General features: G+C 45.8%; 1 protein-coding gene across 5 annotated transcripts in view; it reads right to left on the bottom strand.

The window, feature by feature from the left end:
* TRABD2A (TraB domain containing 2A) overlaps window positions 1-23,671 on the bottom strand; it is a 93,441-nt gene that overhangs the window by 57,326 nt on the left and 12,444 nt on the right. For all 5 annotated transcript variants that reach the window (XM_054003536.1, XM_054003540.1, XM_054003537.1 and 2 more), the window contains exon 2: window positions 17,636-18,196. In XM_054003536.1, the coding sequence (XP_053859511.1) occupies window positions 17,636-18,196 (561 nt within the window). The remainder of the gene's footprint in view (window positions 1-17,635; window positions 18,197-23,671) is intronic.

Raw genomic sequence — 23,671 nt, 5'->3', positions numbered from 1 at the left:
TTATTGTTCTAATCTGCTGCCCAAAATCTCTTCACTGGTACCCTTCAATTTCCCCATCAATTGTCTGCCTTTGCTTGCAGATTATGTTTATGTTGCTTGCTCTATTTTTCCATTCATTGTATTTTGAGGTTTTTTAATGCTTTAATCTCCTTTGATAACCAAACCAGCTTCCTTTAAAAAATTTGTCCTTGCAAATGCAGAATTGTGGTTTATCAGGGACCTAATAAGGATTCTTGAACAACTCCCAATTATCATTCCTATTTTTATGCTTAAGTTCTTTTTTCTACTTTATTTGGCCTATAATTCTTTCCTGTTTCAAAAAACTGACCCCTCTTAGACCACCAATCATACACATTATTAGTTGCGACTATATATTCTCTTTTCACATATAAAGTTCAGTCATTATTATTTGTACCTAAGGAAACATCCTTTTCAGTTCAGTGATTAATTAATTTTTTATTAACCTGGATGAGATCTGAAATTACTTTACTCTAAGACAGCATCAATACTTTCTAGACGGTGTTATTCACATATGTGTCTTAGGTAAATAGCTTTCTTAGAGTGCTGAAGTACCTAAATGGGAGTATAATTTTTCTCTTGCTCTTCTCTGGTAGAGTTTCAAGGAGATGCTCACCTAGGCAATGTGAAATACTGGTAACAAGTACTTCCATCCCCTGCATTACTGCTGATCAACTAAAACCTTGAGCTTCCCATGACTTCTTCTTTTGACTTACCAACAGCTTCAAAGCAAATAAAAATATATGTGGTGTTACCTTCTCTTCCTTCTCTATTTCATCTCTCCTAGAAACACGGCTGTGGCTACTTTGTTTTTGAACATTACAAAAATGCAGCTTATCCCATGGGACTCCTGCTGTGACAATAGCCCTTTTATCTTTATAAACAAGCCTTATAAATTCACACGGGGTGAAACTTGTGATCAAATTACCCTCGCATAACAAGTTTCTGTACACTGGCTGAGCAGCAGAGACTGTACAGGAGCTGAGACTTAGGCTGCACAGTATGATTTGTTTCATCAGAAATGCCTCCATTAGAAGCTTCCAACCACTCCTGACATGACTGAATTTTACAGAATCAAGCCATATATACAGGCTGTTGTGAAACTGGAAATGCAGTGGCCAACACAAGTCTAAAAGGTACATTACCTGTCTATATTAATCACTCTGGTCTCAAGGAGAGTATAGATACACCTCATCTCAGGATATCTGCAAGTACTTGAGTAAGACATTTCAGCCTTAACAACTTCTGGAGACCATTTTGCCAAATATATCAACAGTGACAGGATTTTAGTTTTTCTCTCAAAGAGCTACCAAGGAGTTTGGTATGTTTGCACTTTGGGGGATACCCTGAAACTCCAGGGTGAGAAATCCTGTCAGTTGGGATGCAGGAGCCAATGTGGATCTTGCAATCCAGTCTGGGCCAGAAGCACCATCTCACCAGTACTGGACAGGAGGATGATAGGATTGCAGTCCAGTTCTTAAGTGTGAAAGGAAGCTGTCTTCCACAACTTCCACAGGCATGTGCCTTTAAGATGTCCGGACCAGCTGCAACCCTTTTGTCCAAGGGAAAAGCTGGCAGCTACAGTCCCATGCTTTGGGATTTCAAAGCCCTACTACAGAGTCCCCTGTTTGAGCTGTTTGAAACAAACTTCATACCCTTCTGAATGCAGAGGGGGCACATCACCACTGAATGCCACTTTCACTGAGAAAAGAGCCCTGAAATCCCCAGACAGTTAAAAAGATCTTAATTAAACTGTAATTATTTCAATAGAAAGGCAAAGCCTTAGTTATTTTGGTTCCCACCAGCCAGCCCATTCCCCATCCCTGATGTCTAGACATGGAGTCTGCAGATTTGTTTACACACAAGCTGAAAACAAAAACAAATCTAGGCCAGAGACTCCAGCTGCTAAAGATGCAAATAGGATCAATTCAGTTGTTCAAGCTCCACTTCATGTGCACAAAACCCTGATGTTCCCATTACCTAAGGAAAGAAGGTTGATCCTAACAAATAAGTCTTGAAGTTACACCTGTGGGGCAGCAGACACAACCAAGTTACTGCAAGCAGTGTCCCATCCAACTTGTTTAGCAATAAAATGCTCTGCTCCTCTGTCCGCTCCTTCATTAAGCAACTACTCTTTGCCTTGCTCTGCTCCAAATCTGGACCTAAACCACAGAATCTAATCTACTTTTTGCAGATTTTGTACTGTGTGCCTTCCTTACTTTTTCTTTCTTTGAGATTCTCTGTTACTGTTCTTGTCAAAGATGAGCCCAAACCAAGGTTTTGTGAATGGAAACACAGCCAAATCTGGCCTCATCATCCCAGGAATTAAAGACAGCTATTACAACTGGCCAATCAAGTACAGCAAGAACCCCCTTTACTTGAAATGAGAAGACTAGCACAAATCGCACCAATTTCATATTGTATCCTTTGTGCCTAATTTCAAGGCATCACTTCTAACTCTCCGAGGACGGGAGAATATCCAAATCAACCAACAAATCATGTAACACTTCTTAACAAAGCAATGGTGTCTTTGCTTCCTACTTTCCCCATAAATACAGGCTTTTCCTAAATAATAACTTTATACAAGGGGTTATAAGGGATGGCCATTTCACCCAAGCATGTACACAGAATAAGCAGCAAAAATGACATTGCTGTTACGTCAAAAGGGCTGTATTTGCTAAGCAGAAGTCTACAGTTCTCACAGTCATGTTAGTAATCCAGAACCTGGAAGTGCTGGGAAAAGCAAGAGTCTTTCAGCACTTTGTTGCTTGCAAAAGCTGTCTTTTGAGTAGAAACATAAACATATTATGTTTCCTAATTATACAAAATGGTCAATGTAGAAAATTTTGCTTCCTTTCCTATCTGCAATGAGATACATGAGACCCTGGCTGGAAGACAGAAATGACAGGATTTTCAAGCACTCAGTGCCAGAGTTGGAGGCCATGGAAGTCCTATGGCCTAGCCTGGCCAGTTAGCCAGCCATAGCCGGGATCAACCTGAGGCCATGGAAAGCAACACCCTAAGTTCAGGGACGTTGTTTCAAGTTAGGGAGAGCTTGTTTGAGGGGATCACGGGAGTTACTATGTTAATATGAGTTACACTGCCAGTTCTGATTGGTTAGAATGTTGCTAGAATGTTCCATGTTATTGTATATAAGTTGGGATAGCCCCTTGTTCCAGGTCTTAGTGTTTGGCTGTGTTTGGGAGTGCACCTGTTACTCTGGCGGAACAGTAAAGGACTCTCAGCTTTTTCCACCTAAAACCAGTCATCCACTTTTCTCCCGTGCTGACCCATCACAATTACTGCCTGTCCTCGCTGCCATGGATGGAGCAACGTGACAAGTGGTGCTAAAAAGGGACCTCTAGTTTTATAGAAGATCCAGCTGTTTGGGAAATCAGCTATCAGGCAGCAGCAGTTAGGTGATTCGATCAGCGAGGCCCCCAGGAATTCTGGAGTGCTGCAAGAAGCAGGCACTTGGAGCGGCTGGAAGAAAAAGCATCTGGATCCAACACTCATCTGCAGCAAGAGTGCAGGTGAGCCTGTAGGGAATTACCATAGGACAAGGGATTCTGTGGAACAGAGGGGCGCATATGGATGTTTTAAGGCACTTTTAATTGAGCATGGCAAATAATTGCTTAAGAGGACAATGAAGTGGATCTTCGTAGTTTTCCTGATGCTATGACTTTGATTATCATTACTGTTGATTTTTGGGACTCCACGGGTGTTAAACATAATCTAGCTACTAGGAGAGGCCCTGAAGCACCCGTATGCTGCCTGATTTTCGCGTTATTTTGGAAACCTTAAAATTAGAAGTTAAGTTTAATAGCTCTGGTATTTCTTTTTTCCCTATTCAACCCGAGGCAGCACAATCCTGTCCTTCTTGCTCTTTGGCCTCTGTGAGAAGTATACAAGATGAAACCCGCCAAGAAGTGTGGATGAGCTGCTGTCCTTCTGCCATCTTGTTTTCTCCTCCTCCTCCTCCAGCCCAAGATGGTGGTGGCCACACCATCTTGAAACCTCCCCTTCCTCCCTCCTCCTCTTCTGGCATCCTCCCAAGCTGCCATCTTGCCCCAGAGCCCCTCCCACAGATCCTCCCAGGACTCCACCCTCTCGATGGGCCACATCCCCTCTGTGGAATCAGAAACTGGAAACCCAAACCTCAGCTCCAGAAGCCTTAGCTCCATCTTGTCTTGTGGCCTACCACCCTCCTCTGCTACAGCTAAACATCACTGCCATAGCCTTTCTAAGAATAAAGCTACTTTTATTTCAAGTTATTCTTTCTCAGAAGAAGACCTCCTGGATCCAAGGAACTTCCACCATGCCCCTCAGGTCCTAAAGACCATTGGGAAAAGATCCAAAAAGCTGCAATTAAAGAAAGGGATGTAGAAGTGGCAGCAAAGTTTATTGTGGCGCTGGGACAGTACGGAAGTGGGTAAGCAAATCTGCAATGGGAACCATTGACTTATGGGGAAATAAAGGAACTATGTAAAGCAGCTAAGAACTATGGGAGGGAATCACCACTTTTTAAATAATTTATTTCATGCAACCCTCACAGCTTATGTTTTAACCCCTTATGATTTGAAGTATTTAATGACAATGCTGCCATCACCAACACAATATACCTTATGGGAGGGAGGATGGAAAAGGCTATTAAATGATTGTTGGTGGTCTACGTGGGTAATCAAGCTTTGGCAGCATTTTCATCAGATCATCTTGCCGGTGAAGGACCGCACAATCAACCTGACGACCAGGCCACAAACCTCCCAAGGCAAGCCTTAGATGATGTTAAAAATGCTGCAAGAAAGTTACTTATGCAAGTGCCCAATAGCAATACGCCTACACTAGACTTTGTAGAAATAAAGCAAGGGCCTAATGAGCCTGCATGGACTTCATCAATCACCTAAGGCAAGCCCTAGAGAGACAAGTTACACACGAAAGGGCAAGAGATGACTTCGTAAAGAAATTGGCTATATCTGGTGCAAATTCAAAGTGTAAAAAGATACTACATGCCCTTCCACCAGAGCCTGAACCAACTCAATGCAAATGGTCAAGGCTTGTAATTGCCTCGGGACATCAGAGCACTCTGTAGCCCTACATGCACAAGCTGTAGGCCAAAGTCTTGCTGAAGCTTTAACGTCAATGCAAGGCATTCCAAAAGGGCCACAACAGCAAGGTCCCTGCCCCTGGCACCTGGTTATGGGTGTGGCAAGCAAGGGCACATTAAAAGTGACTGTTTTAAATCTAAAGCTTTTAATATATGCTCCAGATGTAAGAGAAGTGGTCATCACCCTAGCCAATGCCACTCAAAATATGTTGTCGACAAGCAAGCCACTGCTGTGAAACCTCAAGTGGAGTACAGCCCTGTACGATGACAGAAATGCCCCAGGCACCTATGCCCGCAACCACTGGAGGCCTGGCAGCCCAGAGCTTCAATACCTTATCTCAGAGCTACCAGCAACCTTGGAACCTCAGGAGGTAGAACTCCTTGGTTTGGTTAGAATGGACTATTGTGCAAAGTTTAGTTATTCAAGCTGGAGTTTAACAAAAGATCAGTCAGCTTTCTGGAATGTTTCCCCTGACCACCCTGTCTATAAAAATGAAAGTCTTTGGTGCAATTATACATCACCCATACTTTCATGGTTCAGTAACAAACCTCTGCAGTTGCCACAAGGAATGTTTTTTTCCATTTCTGGGGATAGGGCCTGGCCTGCCCTTCCATTGCACATTAAAGGTGGACCATGTAGCCTGGGGACACTTACTCTACTAACACCCAACATCATGCTAATTCACAATAGAGAAAATCAAGAAAAAAGATTCATCCATCAATTTGAATCAGAATGTAAAGATGAGGTTATTTATTGGAAGAAAGAAAAAAGAGTTGTAGCATCCATATTGGCACCTTGGATTTCTGCAGCAAAAGCACCAAACAATTGGATAGTTTGGGGTGTTGGCTGAGTAAGCAAACCAGTGCTATGTCCCTTGCACTAAGTGGTCTATTAACAGATGTCAGTAGTGTTAGGCATGCCATTCTATATAACAGGGTTGCTTTCTGCTGTAACAGGTGACTTTCTGCTGCTGGCATAAGGGCATGGGGGCCAAGACTTTGAAGGATTATGCTGCGTGAATCTGTCTGACCATAGTGAGTTGATATACCAGAGCATCCAACTATTAAAGGAAGGAGTCAAGAAACTACAAGTGGAAAATGGTAAGAACTGGTTAAACAGACTGTTTAAAGGTTGAGGCTTATCAGGTTGGTTGTTATCTCTGGTTAAGACAGGATTGTTAGTTCTTGTAATAGTTGTTGTTATGTTGATGTTATTGCCATGTTTAGTGAGTTGTTTACAGAAGATTTTGCAAAAAAACTTTTGTAAGGAATGTTTATTGCCCAACAGAAAGGGGGAGATGTGGGAGTTGGACTGGCAGGGACTGACAGAGAGTTGGCCTTGGCTGACTATATAGAAGATATCAACCTAAGATCATGGAATGCAAAGTACTGAAGAGAGAGATTGTCTAGACCTGTTATGAAGAGTTGTTGGGGTACCATCAAGATGGATGCTGTTGTTGAGATAAAGAGCCTGCCAGTTCAGGCATGACATAATATTATATGTTAAGTAAATATACAGTTGAATAAGCTAAGCTAAAGTGCTTTACTTAAGTAACTTGTTAAGGGGTTTCGCCTAGAGGACTGTAGGATTGTTATGTTAATAAAGTAGTATCATAGTATCATATAAGGTTACCTTGTTAGTGATTGGTAAGCTATGTTTCCATAAGGTAGTCGATTGGTTGGATAGGACATGGAAGCGCTGTATCCAAGAGTATATACTGGAATGTCTTCTGCATTATGTTGTGTTCTGAGGCTGACCTTCCTAAATGCAATTATGTCTGATGCTCTAATAAATGAACTTTAATCAACCCTCAGTCATTCCTCCCTCTTTCATCGCTGACGATAGTTGGTGTCCCCGCAGGCGGGTGACATCAAGGGTCAATTGTTGCCCTGCTGTTCTGGTTTGAAAGCAAAACCAGTGAGAGACTCCAAGTCAGAAATACAATTTATTGGGAAAAGAAAAAAGAAGACAAAAATACATGCAATGATACAAAAGGAAGACCACTGACAAAATCAGAATACAACCTGACACCCCTTTGGCTAGCGTGCTGGTAGCAGTCCAAATTGGAGTGGCAGGTGTGGTTGCTGTGTCTTCTCAGAAACCTGTGGAGAGGCTGCTTTTCTGTCTAGAAATCCCTGGATTTATCCAGGTGGGAATGCCTAGCTTCTCTCCCTGGGAGAAGCATCTCACAATGGGCTGATGTTATTTTGAGTCACAAGGTGTGTTCTTAATCACCTGTTAAACAGAACTGGCTCCTGGAGAGTGTTATCTCTGAGTCATGTGGCAAGACATTGATGGGCCCATTAACAGGAGATAAGGAAAACTGTCCAGATGCAACTGCTATTCGGATGGTAATAGGAAACATCTTGGTGCTCAGTCTTGGACATTATCCATCCCTTTTCCTATTTCCATCTGCATCATGATGAAACCTTATACATAGTCCTCACTTAAGACTAAGTTTAGTTGTGGTACACAACGGGTTTCCCCATCCTTCTGCATTACCCACCAAGTATAACCGGGTCCTCGAGCAAAAACAATCCCACGGATGGGTTTTTCTTTGCCTGGGGTGGGATTAATCCAAACAGTCTTTCCTAAAATACCTTTCATATGTACCACAGGGACTTTATCTCCATCCACCGTGTGCAAGGGTTCAGATTGGGCAGGACCAGCTCGATTGATGGACCCTCGGGTGTTGACCATCCAGGTAGCTTTTGCTAAGTTCAATTCCCAATTCCTGAAGTTTCCCCCACCGAGTGCCTTCAGGGTGGTCTTAAGCAGTCCATTGCATCGTTCAACTTTCCCGGCAGCTGGTGCATGATAGGGGATATGATATATCCACTCAATGCCATGTTCTCTGGCCCAGGTGTTGATAAGGCTGTTCTTGAAATGGGTCCCATTGTCTGACTCAATTCTCTCAGGGGTGCTGTATCTTCACAAGACCTGCTTTTCTAGGCCTAAGATGGTGTTCCGGGCAGTGGCATGAGGCACAGGGTAGGTTTCCAACCATCCTGTGGTTGCTTCCACCATGGTCAGTACATAGCGCTTGCCTTGGCGGGTTTGGGAAAGCATGATATAGTCAATTTGCCAGGCTTCCCCATACCTGTATTTTAGCCATCGCCCACCGTACCACAGAGGCTTCATCCGCTTGGCCTGTTTGATTGCAGCACAGGTCTCGCAGTCGTGCATGACCTGTGAGATGTTGTCCATAGTAAGGTCCACCCCTTGGTCACGGGCCCATCGGTATGTTGCGTCTCTCCCCTGATGACCAGAAGCATCATGGGCCCAACGAGCTAGGAATAATTCTCCCTTATGCTGCCAATCTAGGTCTACTTGTGATATTTTCACCTTGGCAGCTCGGTCTACTTGTTCGTTGTTGTGATGCTCTTCAGTAGCCCGACTCTTGGGCATGTGTGCATCCACATGTCGGATCTTCACGGTCAGCTTCTCTACTCGGGTGGCAATGTCCTGCCAGATCTCGGCGGCCCAGATGGGTTTCCCTCTGCGCTGCCAGTTGGCCTTTTTCCAGTGACTCAGCCATCCCACAGAGCATTAGCTACCATCCATGAGTCGGTGTAGAGATAGAGCCTCAGCCACTTCTCTCACTTAGCAATATCCAAAGCCAGCTGGACAGCTTTAAGCTCTGCAAGCTGACTCGATCCACCTTGTCCCTCAGTAGCTTGTGCCACTTGTCGTGTGGGGCTCCACACTGCAGCTTTCCGTTTCCGACTAGTGCCTATGATTCGGCAGGAACCATCCGTAAAAAGGGCATATTGTCTTTCAGTTTCCGGTAGCTCATTGTACGGTGGGGCCTTCTCGGCACGTGCCACTTGCTCTTCTTCTTCAGAAGACAATCCAAAAGTCTCCCCCTCAGGCCAGTTTGTTATAATTTCCAGAATCCCAGGGCAATTTGGATTTCCAATATGGGCACGCTGAGTGATGAGGGCAATCCATTTACTCCATGTGGTGTCTGTGGCATGATGTGTGGAAGGAATCTTTCCTTTAAACATCCACCCCAGCACTGGCAGCCGGGGTGCCAGAAGCAGCTGCGTTTCGGTGCCAATTACTTCTGAGGCAGCTTGAACTCCTTCATAGGCAGCCAAGATTTCCTTCTCTGTGGGAGTGTAGTTTGCTTCAGAGCCTTTTTAGCTTTGGCTCCAGAATCCCAGTGGTCGACCCCGAGTCTCCTCAGGCACTTTCTGCCAAAGGCTCCAGGACAAACCATTGTTCCCGGCTGCAGAGTAGAGCACATTCTTTACCTCTGGTCCTGTCCTGACTGGGCCAAGGGCTACCGCATCAGTTATTTCCTGCTTGATCTGGGTGAAAGCTTGTTGCTGCTCAGGGCCCCAGTGGAAATCATTCTTCTTGCGGGTGACCAGGTAGAGAGGGCTCACAATCTGGCTATACTCGGGAATGTGCATCCTCCAAAAGCCTATGGCACCTAGGAAAGCTTGTGTCTCCTTCTTCTTGTAGGTGGAGACATAGCGGTGATCTTGTCGATTACTTCTGTCGGGATCTGACGCCATCCATCTTGCCACTTGACTCCTAGAAACTGAATTTCTCAAGCTGGTCCTTTAACCTTGCTTCGCTTAATGGCAAAACCAGCTTTCAGCAGAATCCGGATAATTTTTTCTCCTTTTTTGAAGACTTCCCCTGCTGTGTTCCCCCACACAATGATGTCATCAATATACTGTAGATGTTCAGGAGCCTCATTCTTTTCCAGTGCAGCCTGGATCAGTCCACGGCAGATGGTGGGACTGTGCTTCCACCCCTGGGGCAGTCGGTTCCAGGTGTACTGCACTCCCTTCCAGGTGAAGGCAAACTGAGGTCTGCATTCTGCTGCCAAAGGAATGGAGAAGAAGGCGTTCGCAATATCAATGGTCGCATACCACTTTGCGGCCTTGGACTCCAGCTCATACTGAAGCTCCAACATGTCTGGCACGGCAGCGCTCAGTGGTGGTGTGACCTCATTCAGGCCACGGTCGTCCACCGTCAGTCTCCATTCCCCACTGGACTTGCGCACTGGCCATATAGGGCTGTTGAAAGGTGAATGGGCCTTGCTGACCACCCCTTGGCTCTCGAGTTTACAAATCATCTCATGGATGGGGATCACAGAGTCTCTGCTGGTACGATATTGCCGACGGTGTACTGTTGCTGTGGCAATTGGTACTTCAACTTTCAACAAAGTTCTTCAACTTTCAGCAGTCCCACAGCAGAGGGGTCATCTGAGAGACCGGGTAAAGTATTCAGCTTTCTGATGTCTTCTGCCTCTACAGCAGCTATTCCGAAAGCCCAGCGATGTCCTTTTGGGTCTTTGAAATATCCATTTCTAAGATAGTCTATGCCAAGGATGCATGGAGGCTCTGGGCCAGTCACGATGGGGTGTTTCTGCCACCCATTCCCAGTTAAACTCACTTCAGCCTCCAGTACAGTAAGCTGCTGGGATCCTCCTGTTACCCCAGAAATAGAAATGGATTCTGCTCCTACATATCTTGATGGCATCAGGGTACATTGGGCACCGGTGTCAACCAAAGCTGTATATTTTTGTGGTCCAGACGTGCCAGGCCATCGAATCTACACGTCCAATAGATCCGATTGTCCCTGTCCTCTACCTGGCTAGAGGCAGGGCCCCTCTATTCCTGGTCATGGTACACGTTGCTCTCTTCCTGTAAATAGGTTCTTGAGGTTCCTTCAAGAGGATCAGTTATATCATCATTCCTATATTGTCTGGAATTCTGTGTGTGAGAGACTGGAGCAGCATTGACTCTAGATGAGCTTTTTGTGTTAGGTGTTCTTTTTAGTTCACGTACTCGGGCTGCTAAAGAACAGGTGGGTTTTCCATCCCACTTCTTCATGTCTTCTCCATGCTCCTGAAGAAAACACCAGAGGTTTCCTCGTGGAGTGTATCCTTTCTCCTTGGCTTGGGAACGCCGGCTTCTAATGGCAGAGACTCTTGTTGGTTCTGGTGAAATATGGTAGACTTCTTCCTTAAGTTCCTTTTTTAGTTTCTGATGACTCTCTTCAATCAAGTCCCGGACTTGCTCAGCCAACCTTGTTTCCACAGACGAGACATGGGTACGAAATGGGGCGGTGACAGTATCCTCGTAAATTCTTAATTTATTAGCTAAGACGCCTACCCTGTCTTCGCCTTCCCTCCACTGCAGTGTTGCCAGGTAACGGGAGTACATCTCTGGTCCGAGCCGTGCAAATCTCAACCACATTTGCGATGTGCACTCGACACAGTCTGGACTCTTAGGAAATCTCTCGTCTTCTGAGAAAATTATTTCCAACACAGCCAATTCCCTCAGGCATCGGATACCTTGTTCCATGGTGTTCCATTTTCCTTGGTGCACCTGGAGGTCTTCTTTACAAAGGTATCTGTCTGTCCCTCACACTTGCAACCAGTCGCCGCCAGAGGCTGAGAGTTTCTTGGGTTCTCCCGATCCCCTGGTCAATGACCACATCCCGGGACAGTGATCCCAGTTGTCTGGCCTCACTTCCATCCAGAATGGTGTCATTGGCTGCAGCATCCCAGATGCAGAGCAGCCAGGTCAGGATGGACTCATTTGTCTGGCGGGTGAATTCCCTCCGCAGGTCATGCAGCTCACCCAGGGATAGAGAGCGAGTGATGATCTCTGGTTCTGTTTCTTCTGCTGGGTGCGAAGGTCCTGCAGCGTCCTCATCAGTCACTATGCGGACTGATTTGCTCCTTGATTTCTTCTTCTGAACGGGGGCAACTACTATTGGTTCAGGCTGCTCTGGTTTGGTGATGGTTTGTGTGGAGATGCTAATGGCGCTTTCGGTCCCTTCCTCCTCTGTGTTGGTCTGTGTAGACATAGACACCCTTGCTTTGCTTTTGGTTTCCTCCTCCATGACAGTCTGCGTAGACGGACGCTGTTGTTTTGCTTTTGCTTCCTTCCTCCTCTGTGACAGTCTGCGTCGACATGGATGCTGTTGTGGCACTTTGTACGGACATGGACACTGCTGCTTTGCTCCTTGTTTCTTCTTCCTTAAGAAGATGCTGCATCACACTATGTATGTTTTGCTGCATCACACTATGTAGTGTTTTGTTTCTAAGCATGTTGCAGACTGTGCAGAGAAGACAAAGTAGAACTAACAACAACATTATGCTGTCCTTGGCATCCAGAGGGAACTTAACATTTTCAAAAACTGCTGTGTCAAGCCTGAAAGGTTGGAAAAAATCAATCTTTACCCCTCCCCCCAGGGGCTGGGTGTGGTTGCTGAGGCCCCAGACGTAGCAGCCTAGATTAGGACAAGCAAACAGAATTGAGTACATATTCCAAATCATGTTCATTGCCTCAGAGGTTATAATGCAATAGACATAATAGATCAATAAAGCAATTCTCATACCATACCCTGGTTTACACATGAGCATTACAACTCATGTTAACCCAGATAATTCCCCACGTTCGGGAAAATATAGAGAGCTAGGTATAAGACCCAAAAAAACATGTTAAGCATCATAATGAATAGGTACCCTCTACAATACAAAATTGTAATTCTGACTTCTCTCAGTACCTTCTTGCCCCACACTGGGCGCCAAAAATATGTTCTGGTTTGAAAGCAAAACCAGCGAGAGACTCCAAGTCAGAAATACAATTTACTGGGAAAAGAAAAAAAGAAGACAAAAATACATGCAATGATACAAAAGGAAGACCACTGACAAAATCAGAATACAACCTGACACCCCTTTGGCCAGCGTGCTGGTAGCAGTCCAAATTGGAGTGGCAGGTGTGGTTGCTGTGTCTTCTCAGAAACCTGTGGAGAGGCTGCTTTTCTGTCTAGAAATCCCTGGATTTATCCAGGTGGGAATACCTAGCTTCTCTCCCTGGGAGAAGCATCTCACAATGGGCTGATGTTATTTTGAGTCACAAGGTGTGTTCTTAATCACCTGTTAAACAGAACTGGCTCCTGGAGAGTGTTATCTCTGAGTCATGTGGCAAGACATTGATGGGCCCATTAACTGGAGATAAGGAAAACTGTCCAGATGCAACTGCTACTCGGATGGTAACAGGAAACATCTTGGTGCTCAGTCTTGGACACCTGCAGACAGAACAGTGGCGACAGGAGCCAGGATATCATGAGCAGTCAGCCCTTAGTGGCTTCCAGTTGCATCCCAAGCAGCTCTGAAGACTGCGTCTGAATATGCAGCAATGTATTCAGATGCTCAGGTAGGAAGAATGCAGTGACAAGGTATGACCACAGGAAAGTCATGTGGGGAAAAAATTCTCAAAGCAAGAGCAGGTAAAAGAATCTTCTACCAAGTATCCCCGTATTGAAGAAGCCAAACTGGCCATGGTCGTGGCTAGGAAGTAGTGATGCCTGGACGGGGTTTACACACTTAACCATGGGTCCACACAAAGGGTAGACATAAGTCTAAACTTCTTGTGTTCAAGCGGAGACCAGTTTGTGAAGAATACACCCTGGATACCACCTTAGTGTACCAAAGCAAGTGTCTGGCACAGTACAAGGGCCAACACTTGCTCATCTTCTGAGCCAGTACTAAACTGATGTTCATGACACTACTGAAGCCAACAGCAAAGCTGTTTTGGGCTGGAGCACTAATGCCCCCAATACAGAAAACATGTAAGCACAGGCATAACTAGAAAGGAAGAGTTGGGAGGGACTGACTCCATGCTGGAAGTCAGCAGTGTCAGATTATACATAGCTACAAAGCCCAGATGCAGCTAGGAATGAGACCTATGCTGGGTATTGCAACTAGAGAGGCACTACCCAGCAAAGAAGGTGGAGTGGGAGAACAAGTCTGTAAGACAAGCTAGGATGGAAACAGCATGAAAGAAGAAAAATAAACACCACGGCCCTGGCACAGAGACAAACTAATCTTTCCTTACTTTTAAAAGATATTAACAGATTTAACACATCATTGTGTACTGCACAGAAATTATACTTTTTATGATTTGGCAATGTGGGCAGGCAGCCTGAGCTGAGCACGAACAGAGATATTTGGCAGGTAAAATAAGAGAGTCATAAACCAAAAGTCCTTGGTACAAAAGCCAAAGAAAAAGAGCCCCCTAGCAGGCACTGTTTGCTGTTGTATGTGGGGGTTTTTTTTGGTGTTTGTTTTTTTTTTTTCCCATTTTTTACTGGTCTCTCTTCACAAGGAGAAGGAAGTTGCTAATTTGGGTTTGTCAGTACTTTGCAGTTATTGAGCACTGTGCCCAGGGAGACAACAATAAACTGTTCCAGACCTTCACCTGTAATAACATACACCAACAAGAAGTTTTTCAATAGAATGCATCAAAACAGGGACCTAGCTAGTAACAATGTATGGTTTGGAAGTGGCCTGGGAGTCTGCCTTACCAGCAGGAAGAATAATTTTGGATGTGAAATAAAAAGCAAACCCTATGTAGAAACAAACTGAAAACACTGACCTTGCTTCTCTGCTTAGTAAATAATTTATCTGTGATTCTGCTGTAGGAAAAAAAGCATCTCCCTAGATGACATCCAGAGGGACCTGGACAAGCTTAACAAGTGGGTCTATGGGAATCTCTTGCAGTTTAACAAGACTAAGTGCCAGATGCTGCAACTGGGTCAGGACAACCCCCAGCAGCAGCACAGGCTGGGGATGAACAGATGGAGAGTAGCCCTGTGAGAAGGACTTGGGGATGCTGGTGGGTGAGAGGCTGGACATGACCCAGCCATGGGCACTCCCAGCCCAGAAAGCCAAACGTGTCCTGGGCTGCATCCAAAGCAGCGTGGGCAGCAGGGGAGGAAGGGGATTCTGCCCCTCTGCTCTGCTCTGCTTTGATGAGAGCCCACCTGGAGCCCTGTGTCTAGTTCTGGGGTCTCAGAACAATGGATGTGTTTGAGTCGGTCCAGAGAAGGCTACCAAGATGGATTAAAAGAAAGGAGCACGTCTCCTATAGAAGAAGGCTGAGACAACCAGGATTGTTCAGCCTGTAAAAGAGAAGGCTTTGCGGTGACCTATGATGCACCTTCCAGTATGGGAAGGAAGCCTACAAGAAAGACTTTTTTTACAAGGGACAAGGGGGAATGGCTTCAGAGTGAAAGACAGTGGGTTTAGATTAGGTATTAGGAAGAAATTCTTTACTGTGAGAATGGTAAAGCCCTGGCACATATTGCCCAGAGAAGCTGTGGATGCCCCATCTCTGGAAGTGTTTGAGGCCAGGTTGGATGGGGCTCTGAGCAAGTGGTCTTAGTGAAAGGTGTCCCTGTCCATGGCGGAGGGAATGAACTAAGTGATCTTTGAGGTCCCTTCCAACTCTGGCCATTCTGATTCTATGATATTTCTTGTACAGTGTTAGACTATTCCTTAAGGGTTTTGTTCCACATTCCCCAACAGAAGTTTCTAAGTCATGCTTGTGTGTTTGCACAGAAGTGGCCCAATACTGGGTGTTTTCAAACAGCAGCACACTAAAGAAAATATTTTCCAAAGATCCTACTTCAAACTCTTCGTTTAGTTTCTATTAAACACATAATTAACTCTACTGCCTGAACAAACTGACAAGAAAGCTCTGAAATCAAAGACTGACACAATTGCCAACTATGAGCGTTCACAAGTCAGTTTCTGAAACAGCTGTGAAATTGGCTTAGAAGCAATTGCCTCTAAAAATCATCTGCCTCTGGTTTTCCTTTTCCTTGAGCTGCCTGTATTGGAAATTTAGTAGTGGGCAGTAGTGGAGGTATGAATTTGCAGTGCAATAGCTGCTCCAGACCTGCTCCCTCAAGGGACATTGTGCTCCTTCCCTGGGAAGTGAGCAGGCAGGGAAGGAGCTGCAGCCTTTGTGATGCAAATGCACACCTCCACTCACCATGGGGCAACCAAGGGATATGATTTTCCCAACTAGAGGCTAGATTCTCCTGCAGTTTTTGTCTCTCTGGCCTTCTCAGAAGGCTGGGCAATTCTGGATGTTGCAGCTCTGTGTCTCTTACACATGCAGCTTCTTGGATCACTTGGCATTTATCCCATCTGCTAAACAGCACAAAACCAGTTGCTCTTTGAAGAAAGCTGTGAAGGCCTAAGAGTCAACATTTACATGAGCTTAGTAGGGATATGATTTGCAGTCAACATATCTCAGTCTCCCTACCACTTTCTTACAAGGCAGTGGAGAAAAATGCCCACACCTCCACTTCCATCATGATAAACTATAGGGGCAATGCCAGCAAAAGAAAAACATGGGCAATAATGCTTATAAATCCTCAACCAGGTAAGAGCTGGAAAAGAAGGGACTTCCCAGCCTATTCCCAGGTAAGCTGTGAGCAAACAACAGCATAAGGATTCAAAGCACTGTGTTAAGCAAAAGACTGGAGATGCAAATGAGGTTGCCCAGATCCAAACAATGGAAAAAAGAAGTGCAGAAGTAGTTGCCTGTAGTAAAGGACTGCTCAAGTGATGCAGCCTGGGCTGTAGTGCTATTCCCTGTACCATAGTCCCCACACCAATGTTGTCCAGGGTAGCAGCACTTCACACATTTGTCCTGGGCTGCTGTCCCTGCCCTTGCTGTGCTTCATTTGCCTTCTGCTCTTTCCCTTCCAAACCATGCATCAGTGACAGGACAGGGGAGAAGGTCAGGCATCAGTCAAAACTCCCCAGCCCTATGACTAAAGGTCCTCCTGTCTTGTGCTACTAGGGCATACTGCAAAATGCAAGTCTTGATTATTCCTAAGCAAATGCCACTTCCACTCCCCAAACTAGCACCACCCTGCTGCAAAGGTACCCCATGTCAGAGAGCAACATTATGCCTGTGATCCCACTGGGCAGAGACAACAACAGACACTACTGCCTGGTGTATTTTGTTCAAAGAGAAGCACCTCATCCAACACACGCACAACATAGAGGTCATTCTGCTGCATAAACAGTGCTGAAGTCCAACAGGTTTGCAAACACAAAGGCATTTGCACCAGAGACTATACTAGTCTGTGAAGCTCCCTGAAGAAAGCTGTCCTGTGCTGACCCTCACCTGGTAACAAAGGAAGGGAAAAGAAAAGTAAACCCCAACAAACAAAAAATACTTTTCCCATTGTGGATGATGGGACCCTATTTCTGAGGGCATCAGATATTCACTGTGATACCTTCCAACCAGCAATTACTTCTCAGCACTACTCACAGCACCCCTGCTTTCCCCAAGCAATCACTTCTTTCTTTTTAACTTGCTATTACAAAAACAAGTTTGGAGACTGAGCCCCAGCCTGTCCTGAGCTCCTGCAGGGCAGCTCAGTCAGAGTTAGAGAGCACACATCCAAAGGTCTGGTGTCTCTGAGGGTAGAACATGCCCAAGGCTGCCCAAGGAAGAAAATAGGGGTCTTCCCAGGCCAGGCCTGGGTGAATTCAGCTCTGGCCTGATCCTGTGCTAGCAAATTCTCCTAAGGATGCAGGCAAAGGCACAGGGTGCAGGGAGCAGACACAAGTCTCTGGGTGGAAAGCACTTACCCCGCACCCCAGCCCATGCTGTTTCTGCTGCGATATCCAGCTCAGCAGCTAGCCTGGCACCCTAGACACCACTCCACCTCACCTGGGAGACGTTCAGCCCATTGAGCGGGTGGCACTGCTCTTCCACTTTCTCCACAGCACCTGTTTGCTTCTTCAGCCGCTCTGCTTCCTGGGCCAGGAACAGATCCAGGACGGGGACGCCTCGTGACTTGATGTCTACCTCTGTCAGGGAGTTCACCATCAGCATCACCCAGACTGGCCTCTTCTGCTCCCAGTTGCCAGCAATGGCATTGAAGAGATAGTCTGCATACAGCCCTTTGCCCCGTTGGTCTGGGGTCATCCAGGATGGCATCATGAGCTTGACATACTCCAGGTGCCGCTTCAGCCGGCGGTAGATGTCTCGGGGCAGCACATCTTGGAGATTCTTCCCCTTTGGCAGGAGTTGGCAGCTGGTGAGAGCTGAGATGGTGTAGGGGTCAGTGAGATCCAGCTCAAAGTACACGATGTGGCTCTGCTGGAAGGCTTTCTTGGAGTTCTCTGGGATAAAATCCCAGACACGCGTGTATGGGACATGGATGGTGCCAAAGAAATAAGATGGGGGATCTCTCTTGATTGTCCAGAGGAAGGAGTTCAGCTCATTTTGCTGGGAGAGAGGGAGACACAGCTGAGTAAGTACACACATTTACACTAGGCCACTGCAGCAGAGGGCTTAAACAAAACAGCAGGTCACCTGGTTCAGCAGCTTGCCAGCATGGACTTTTCCTAAAGTGACTTTACTCACATAAAGTCCTCTTTGACCATTGTTACCCCCTGAGGTAAAAATTCCATTTTCATGAAATAAAAACATAAGAACATTGGCTTGGGCTTTCTCCTCCTGAAAGATAACACTGCATCTTCTCAACAGTAGTATTACCTGATACATCATCTGGGTATCTACCAAAAGCAGAAGCAGGGCACTACCCTAGCACACCATGATTCAGGCACAATACTTACCCAACTTCTGCCTTTCATCAAGTCAAAAATTGGCACCACTTGCTGAAGCAAAGCAAGACAGCAGGATTTCTATCACTTTCACCTCTCACTTCAGCACAGCAAGGCACCTTTCATCAAAGAAACTGCTGTGCCACTTAGTCAGAAGATGGTACAGCATCATGGGTGAACTTCCCACTTGACTATACTGGTTTTGGTTGGGGTGGAGTTCATTGTCTTCTCAGTGGCTGGTATGGGGCTGAGTTTTTGATTAGTGCTGAAAACGGTGCTGGTATTATAGAGATGTTTTTGTTATTGCTGAGCAGTGCTTGCACAGAGCCAAGGCCTTTTCTCCATGTCGTATGACTGTGAGCACGCATGCTGAGGGTGCACAAGATATTGGGAGGGGATGACACACAGGAGAGCTGACCCTAACTGACTAAAGCAATATTCCATACCATATGGCATCATGCTCTGCACAAAAAGCCAGGGAGGGTGGGGGGAGAGGAGAGAGGACATTCAGAATGATGTCAGTAGGTTTTGTCTTCTCAAATCACTGCTACATGTGATGGAGCCTGCTTTCCTGGGGATGGCTGAACATCTGCCTGCCCTGGGAAGTGGTGCATTAATTCCTCATTTTGCTTTTCTTGTGTGCATGACTTTTGCTTTATCTATTAAGTTGTCATTATCTGAACCCAACAATTCACCCTTCCAGTGTTCCCTTGCAACCTCTCTTGCATGGAACAGGAATTTAATGAGTGCAGTTGACAGCTGGGATTATAACACAACAGCAAGACACCAAAAAAAAAAAAAAAAAAAAAAAGAGTAATACAAAACATAGCTGGCAGGCAGACTTGCTGGAACAGGCAGAAATAAAGTTTTGCACATGGCAGACAGACACTCAGTAAAGACCCCTCACGGCCCAGTACTCTTTTTTTGAGTAGCAGAGAAGAGAGTGCAAAAAAAATTTCTCTGCAGGCCAAACTTGGCCTGTGGTTTCAGGGTATCTACTTGTTAACACAGAGGAATAAAAAAAAAAAAACATCTCCTTTTAAATTAGCTTTTAAAAGCTCTCAAAACCCACAGCCATCACAAAGTCAGAATCAGATTTAAATTTGTTCTGCTGGAAAATACACCTCACAGCATTACCTGAGATACCTCAATACAGGTTTGTGGTGTTCCCACGGGACAGAAGAGCGGATGGGACAACATGGATCCTGCTTGAATCCTTTCAACTCACTTTACACCAGCAGCAGGCACAGCCTTCATCACCCACAGCACCCCATTGGTGCCACAGTACTTACTGGAACAATGGATACAAGCGGTGTCTGTCTGCACAAGACAGGAAGAGGTAGCCTTTACATGCCTAAGTTAGAGAACAGGCTTCCAGATGCACTCAAACATCTGGTCAGTCTTGAGCCAGCAGATAACTCTAACCTCAGCACTGGGGCTAACTGTGCATGTGTGCTGATCTAAGAAGCCTGCCAAAAGCAGAACAGGCTGCTTGGAGGAATTTACTGGAAGCACATTGCCTATAAATTTCTGGCACTAAAGACTTGGGGTCAGAAAGGCTAATCTTAAAGACTGCTCTGCAATGACTCATCCCAGACAACATTTTCCAGCAGCTCTTTACAACAAAACCAGGCCACAGATCAGGCAGCACTTCAGCAAAGTGCTACCACCAGTCCACTTCACCTGCATGACTACAGAATATAGAATATCCTGAGCTCATTGAAGTCCAACTCCTGGAGCTGCATGGGACAGCCCCAAGAACTGCACCACGTGCCCAAGAGCAGTGTACAAACCAAATATATTCCAAAGGGCTCTTCAGATTGTTCTGCAGCAGATCAAGAGTCTGAAGGATACTTCAGACCCTGGCAACACCATCCTACAACTCCAAATCCTACAGGACAGTCCTGGAATGCACATCTGAATTACAGAGCACAAAAACTCTCCTAAAGACCATAGGAAGAAGGGTTAAGAACCATGAAGAGCATCAGGGGGTACCAAAGATACAGGGCAACAGGTGAATAAAAATCTAACATAGACCTGAGAAGAATACAGAAGAATGAATATACAAAGTAAAACAAGAGGGAAAATGAGAAAGAGTTCTCCCCCAACATTAGTCAGAAGGGGAAAATGGAAGGGGCATGCCACTGTGGTGAGAAATGAACTGGAAGTAGTGGTCAGGCGGCAAGGAGGAAGGACCAGAAGTGCTGCTTTCCATCTACTGCAAGTATAAAAACAGAGGAGGCACCTGGGACACGCATGAGGTTAGGAGGTCAATACTTCTCCTCTTTGCCCAAGTCTGATCATGTTATGTGGGAGTGCACAAAGCCAGCTACAACTGCAAGGAATCGTGCAGAACAAGTGGTCACCTGCCAGCTTTTCCACTCCTCAATAAATCCAGCAAGAAGGCTCAAGCCCAGATGACTGGTACCAGACTTTAACATGATCATTAGCACTGCTCTGGACTACTGCACACAGCCCAGCTAGAAAGGCTTTTGGCATTATACTCTTTTTTTTTTTTTTTTTCTCTGCTTATCCCCACAACTTCCATAATCAGATACTGAAAGCAGGGTAATACTGCCTGGTACCAGTGGTACCTCTGAAGAAATAAAATAGGCCATCAGGCACAGAGTACATGGAGTCTTCCTTTAAAGAGCCTGTAGCACAGGCAGAAGGAAAGCAGGCTGAGACATCACAAAAATTTTCACAGTTCTCAAGACCCTGACATTACAAAGCAAAGCACCTGAGCACTCTTGCTGACACTTGCATGTCAAAAGGAGTAGTCATGAACTTGAGAATCACTCTAAGCACCACTCAGGCCTTCACAGAAAGCTTGGAGCCAGCATGAGAGAGCAGAAAACCTCAGTGTCCAACCACTAATGGGAAACTCCCTGGACCCTGCAGAATCAGTTTCAAGGCATCAGCAGTTGTTATCATCACCAAGTGATGGATGGCATATGGGGAGCTCCCAAACCTCACTCTCCCTCTAAAAGTGGGACCACAGCACCACAGCTGCTCCGGACATGCTAGTGCCTCACACTCCTTTGGCAACTCCTTTTCCTTCCAAAGTGGAGACTGGAATCCCAGCACTGCTCTGCCTCTGTGCCAGACCCCTGCAAACAGTCTCCTGTGCAAGTGGGGGAAGGTTTCAACATACATGAGACAGCCTCCCCGCTTTGCCCTTGGTGTGCCTGAGCAGGCCTGTCTTCCCCTGCTGTACCTTTAGGCACTCCCATCTCCCTGCCCACCTCCTGGAGCTCTCGCATGTCTCAATGCAGCTTCAGAGAGGGGAAAAAGCAAGGATATAATCTCACCCCAATACCATAAAAGGGAAGCTGTTAAACAGAGCTCTAGGTAGGCATGAAATAGCACAGGAGCAGCGCCGAGACTTCTTCAGCATCACACCATACACCATCACCGTGGCACCTCACTTCCCTGAAAGCAGGCAGTAGATAAAAGTGCTACAGCCCAATTTTCATTTGCAGTAAGATACTTTCACACAGCTGTTGCAAAAAAAAAAAAAAAAGGTGCTTTAAAACTAACAAATTACAGTCAAAAAGTGTTTTATTGCAGGCTTATGGCAGCTGGGCTGTACAGCTTGAGGAATTTCAGTTCCAGCAGCGTAACAACAAAAAGGTTCATGAATAGATCAAGATGCATGGATATATATTTCTGTCTCCACTCTACAATTTACAGGTAGTACCCAAAACATTACTCATCACGGGAAAAATCCCAAGCAAGAGCAAAGAGTGGCAGTCTCACAAGACAACACAGGTCTCCCAACTTGCTGCCACACAAAGGTCCAAGCAACCATCAGATCAAGGTATTTCTAAATGCTCAGCACTACAACATGGTGCCTCCTCCTCTGTTTTACCTCCCTAGGTGAAAAAGCTGACACTGTCACAGAGAATACACTGGGACTTGTGGGATCCACTCCCTACCACAAGACTTGGAAAGCCTCCTTCTCAACTAAGGCTGCACAGGAGACAAACTCCACTGAGTGTCCACTGAGATGCAATGGGGACGCACAGGGACAGACAGTACTTCCCCAACAAGACAGAACAACGGTGTCCACTGCAAAAATTCTGGGAAAGCATGGTGCACACTGTTATGTGTAATAGGCATAATTCATGCCTATAGAGTGATATATAGATAGCAGTTTTTATATGATTAAATATAGACACAAAGCAAGCGAGCCAGAGCAAAGGGGGGAGGCTGTCTCATGTATGTCGAAAACATTGTAGACAAGGCTTCATTTACAAATTAATGCAAGTGGCTCACTTGGATATGGGCCATTTCTTGAGATAATCTAGGAACACACAAGCGAAGTACCACCAAGTACCCGCTGAGATTGGAATTGCTGGAATCTCTGAGAGATGCATCTCAATGCCGGGTTCCCATAATTCCATCATTGATGCACATCGCTTCCCAGATCTCTGGTGCAGAGAAAAGAGACTTTATGAATATGTGGGACTTTGAATGGAAAGAAAAGGCTGATCACCGAAATCCCGGCCTCAAGCAAAATAAATTGTATAAAAACTGCTCACACAGGACGGGTGGTGTGAAGCATGGGAGAGACCCTCTGCTAGAGTGGTTGAACCTGTGTCTCATCCAGCGCCAATCCTGGGCTTGGCACTGTCCTTTTCTTTGTAGCTGGCTCAGATAGAATTTGATCTTATAATAAAAATTATTGGGTTTTTTCTTTTTAATTCGGCTGGATCAATTTTTGCCTGAACAATCTTGGTGAGCCTGACGTGATCTGATTTGGGCCATCCAAGGGCTTCCTGTCCTTGGTCTGGGCGGTGCCCCACTGATTTCAGCGGCTGGACGGGATCGGGAAACCCACGGAACCCATCAGACCCCGAACTAAAAGCCAAAGGGAAAGCCACAATCAGAAAGGGATAAAAACGGGCCCAGAGCTCTTGGGAACTCAGAGCAGAATCTCTGAGGCTGTGGTTAATTTTTTCACTCATAAAAATCTACGTGCACCAAGAATCCATGCAGGGAAAAGGACCGTAAGCATCGCATGGTTGAGTGGGGTGTGATCGGATGTGTGTGTGAGACGTGACATCATCACGGGGCGAGAGCGGACCCCAAAATCGCAGTTCCACTCTTCCGCGAGAAAAGTGGTCAGTTGCGG

Source organism: Vidua macroura, chromosome Z (genome assembly GCF_024509145.1).
Source record: "Vidua macroura isolate BioBank_ID:100142 chromosome Z, ASM2450914v1, whole genome shotgun sequence".
Classification (NCBI taxonomy): domain Eukaryota; kingdom Metazoa; phylum Chordata; class Aves; order Passeriformes; family Viduidae; genus Vidua; species Vidua macroura.
This window is presented reverse-complemented; position numbering and strand designations above follow the sequence as displayed.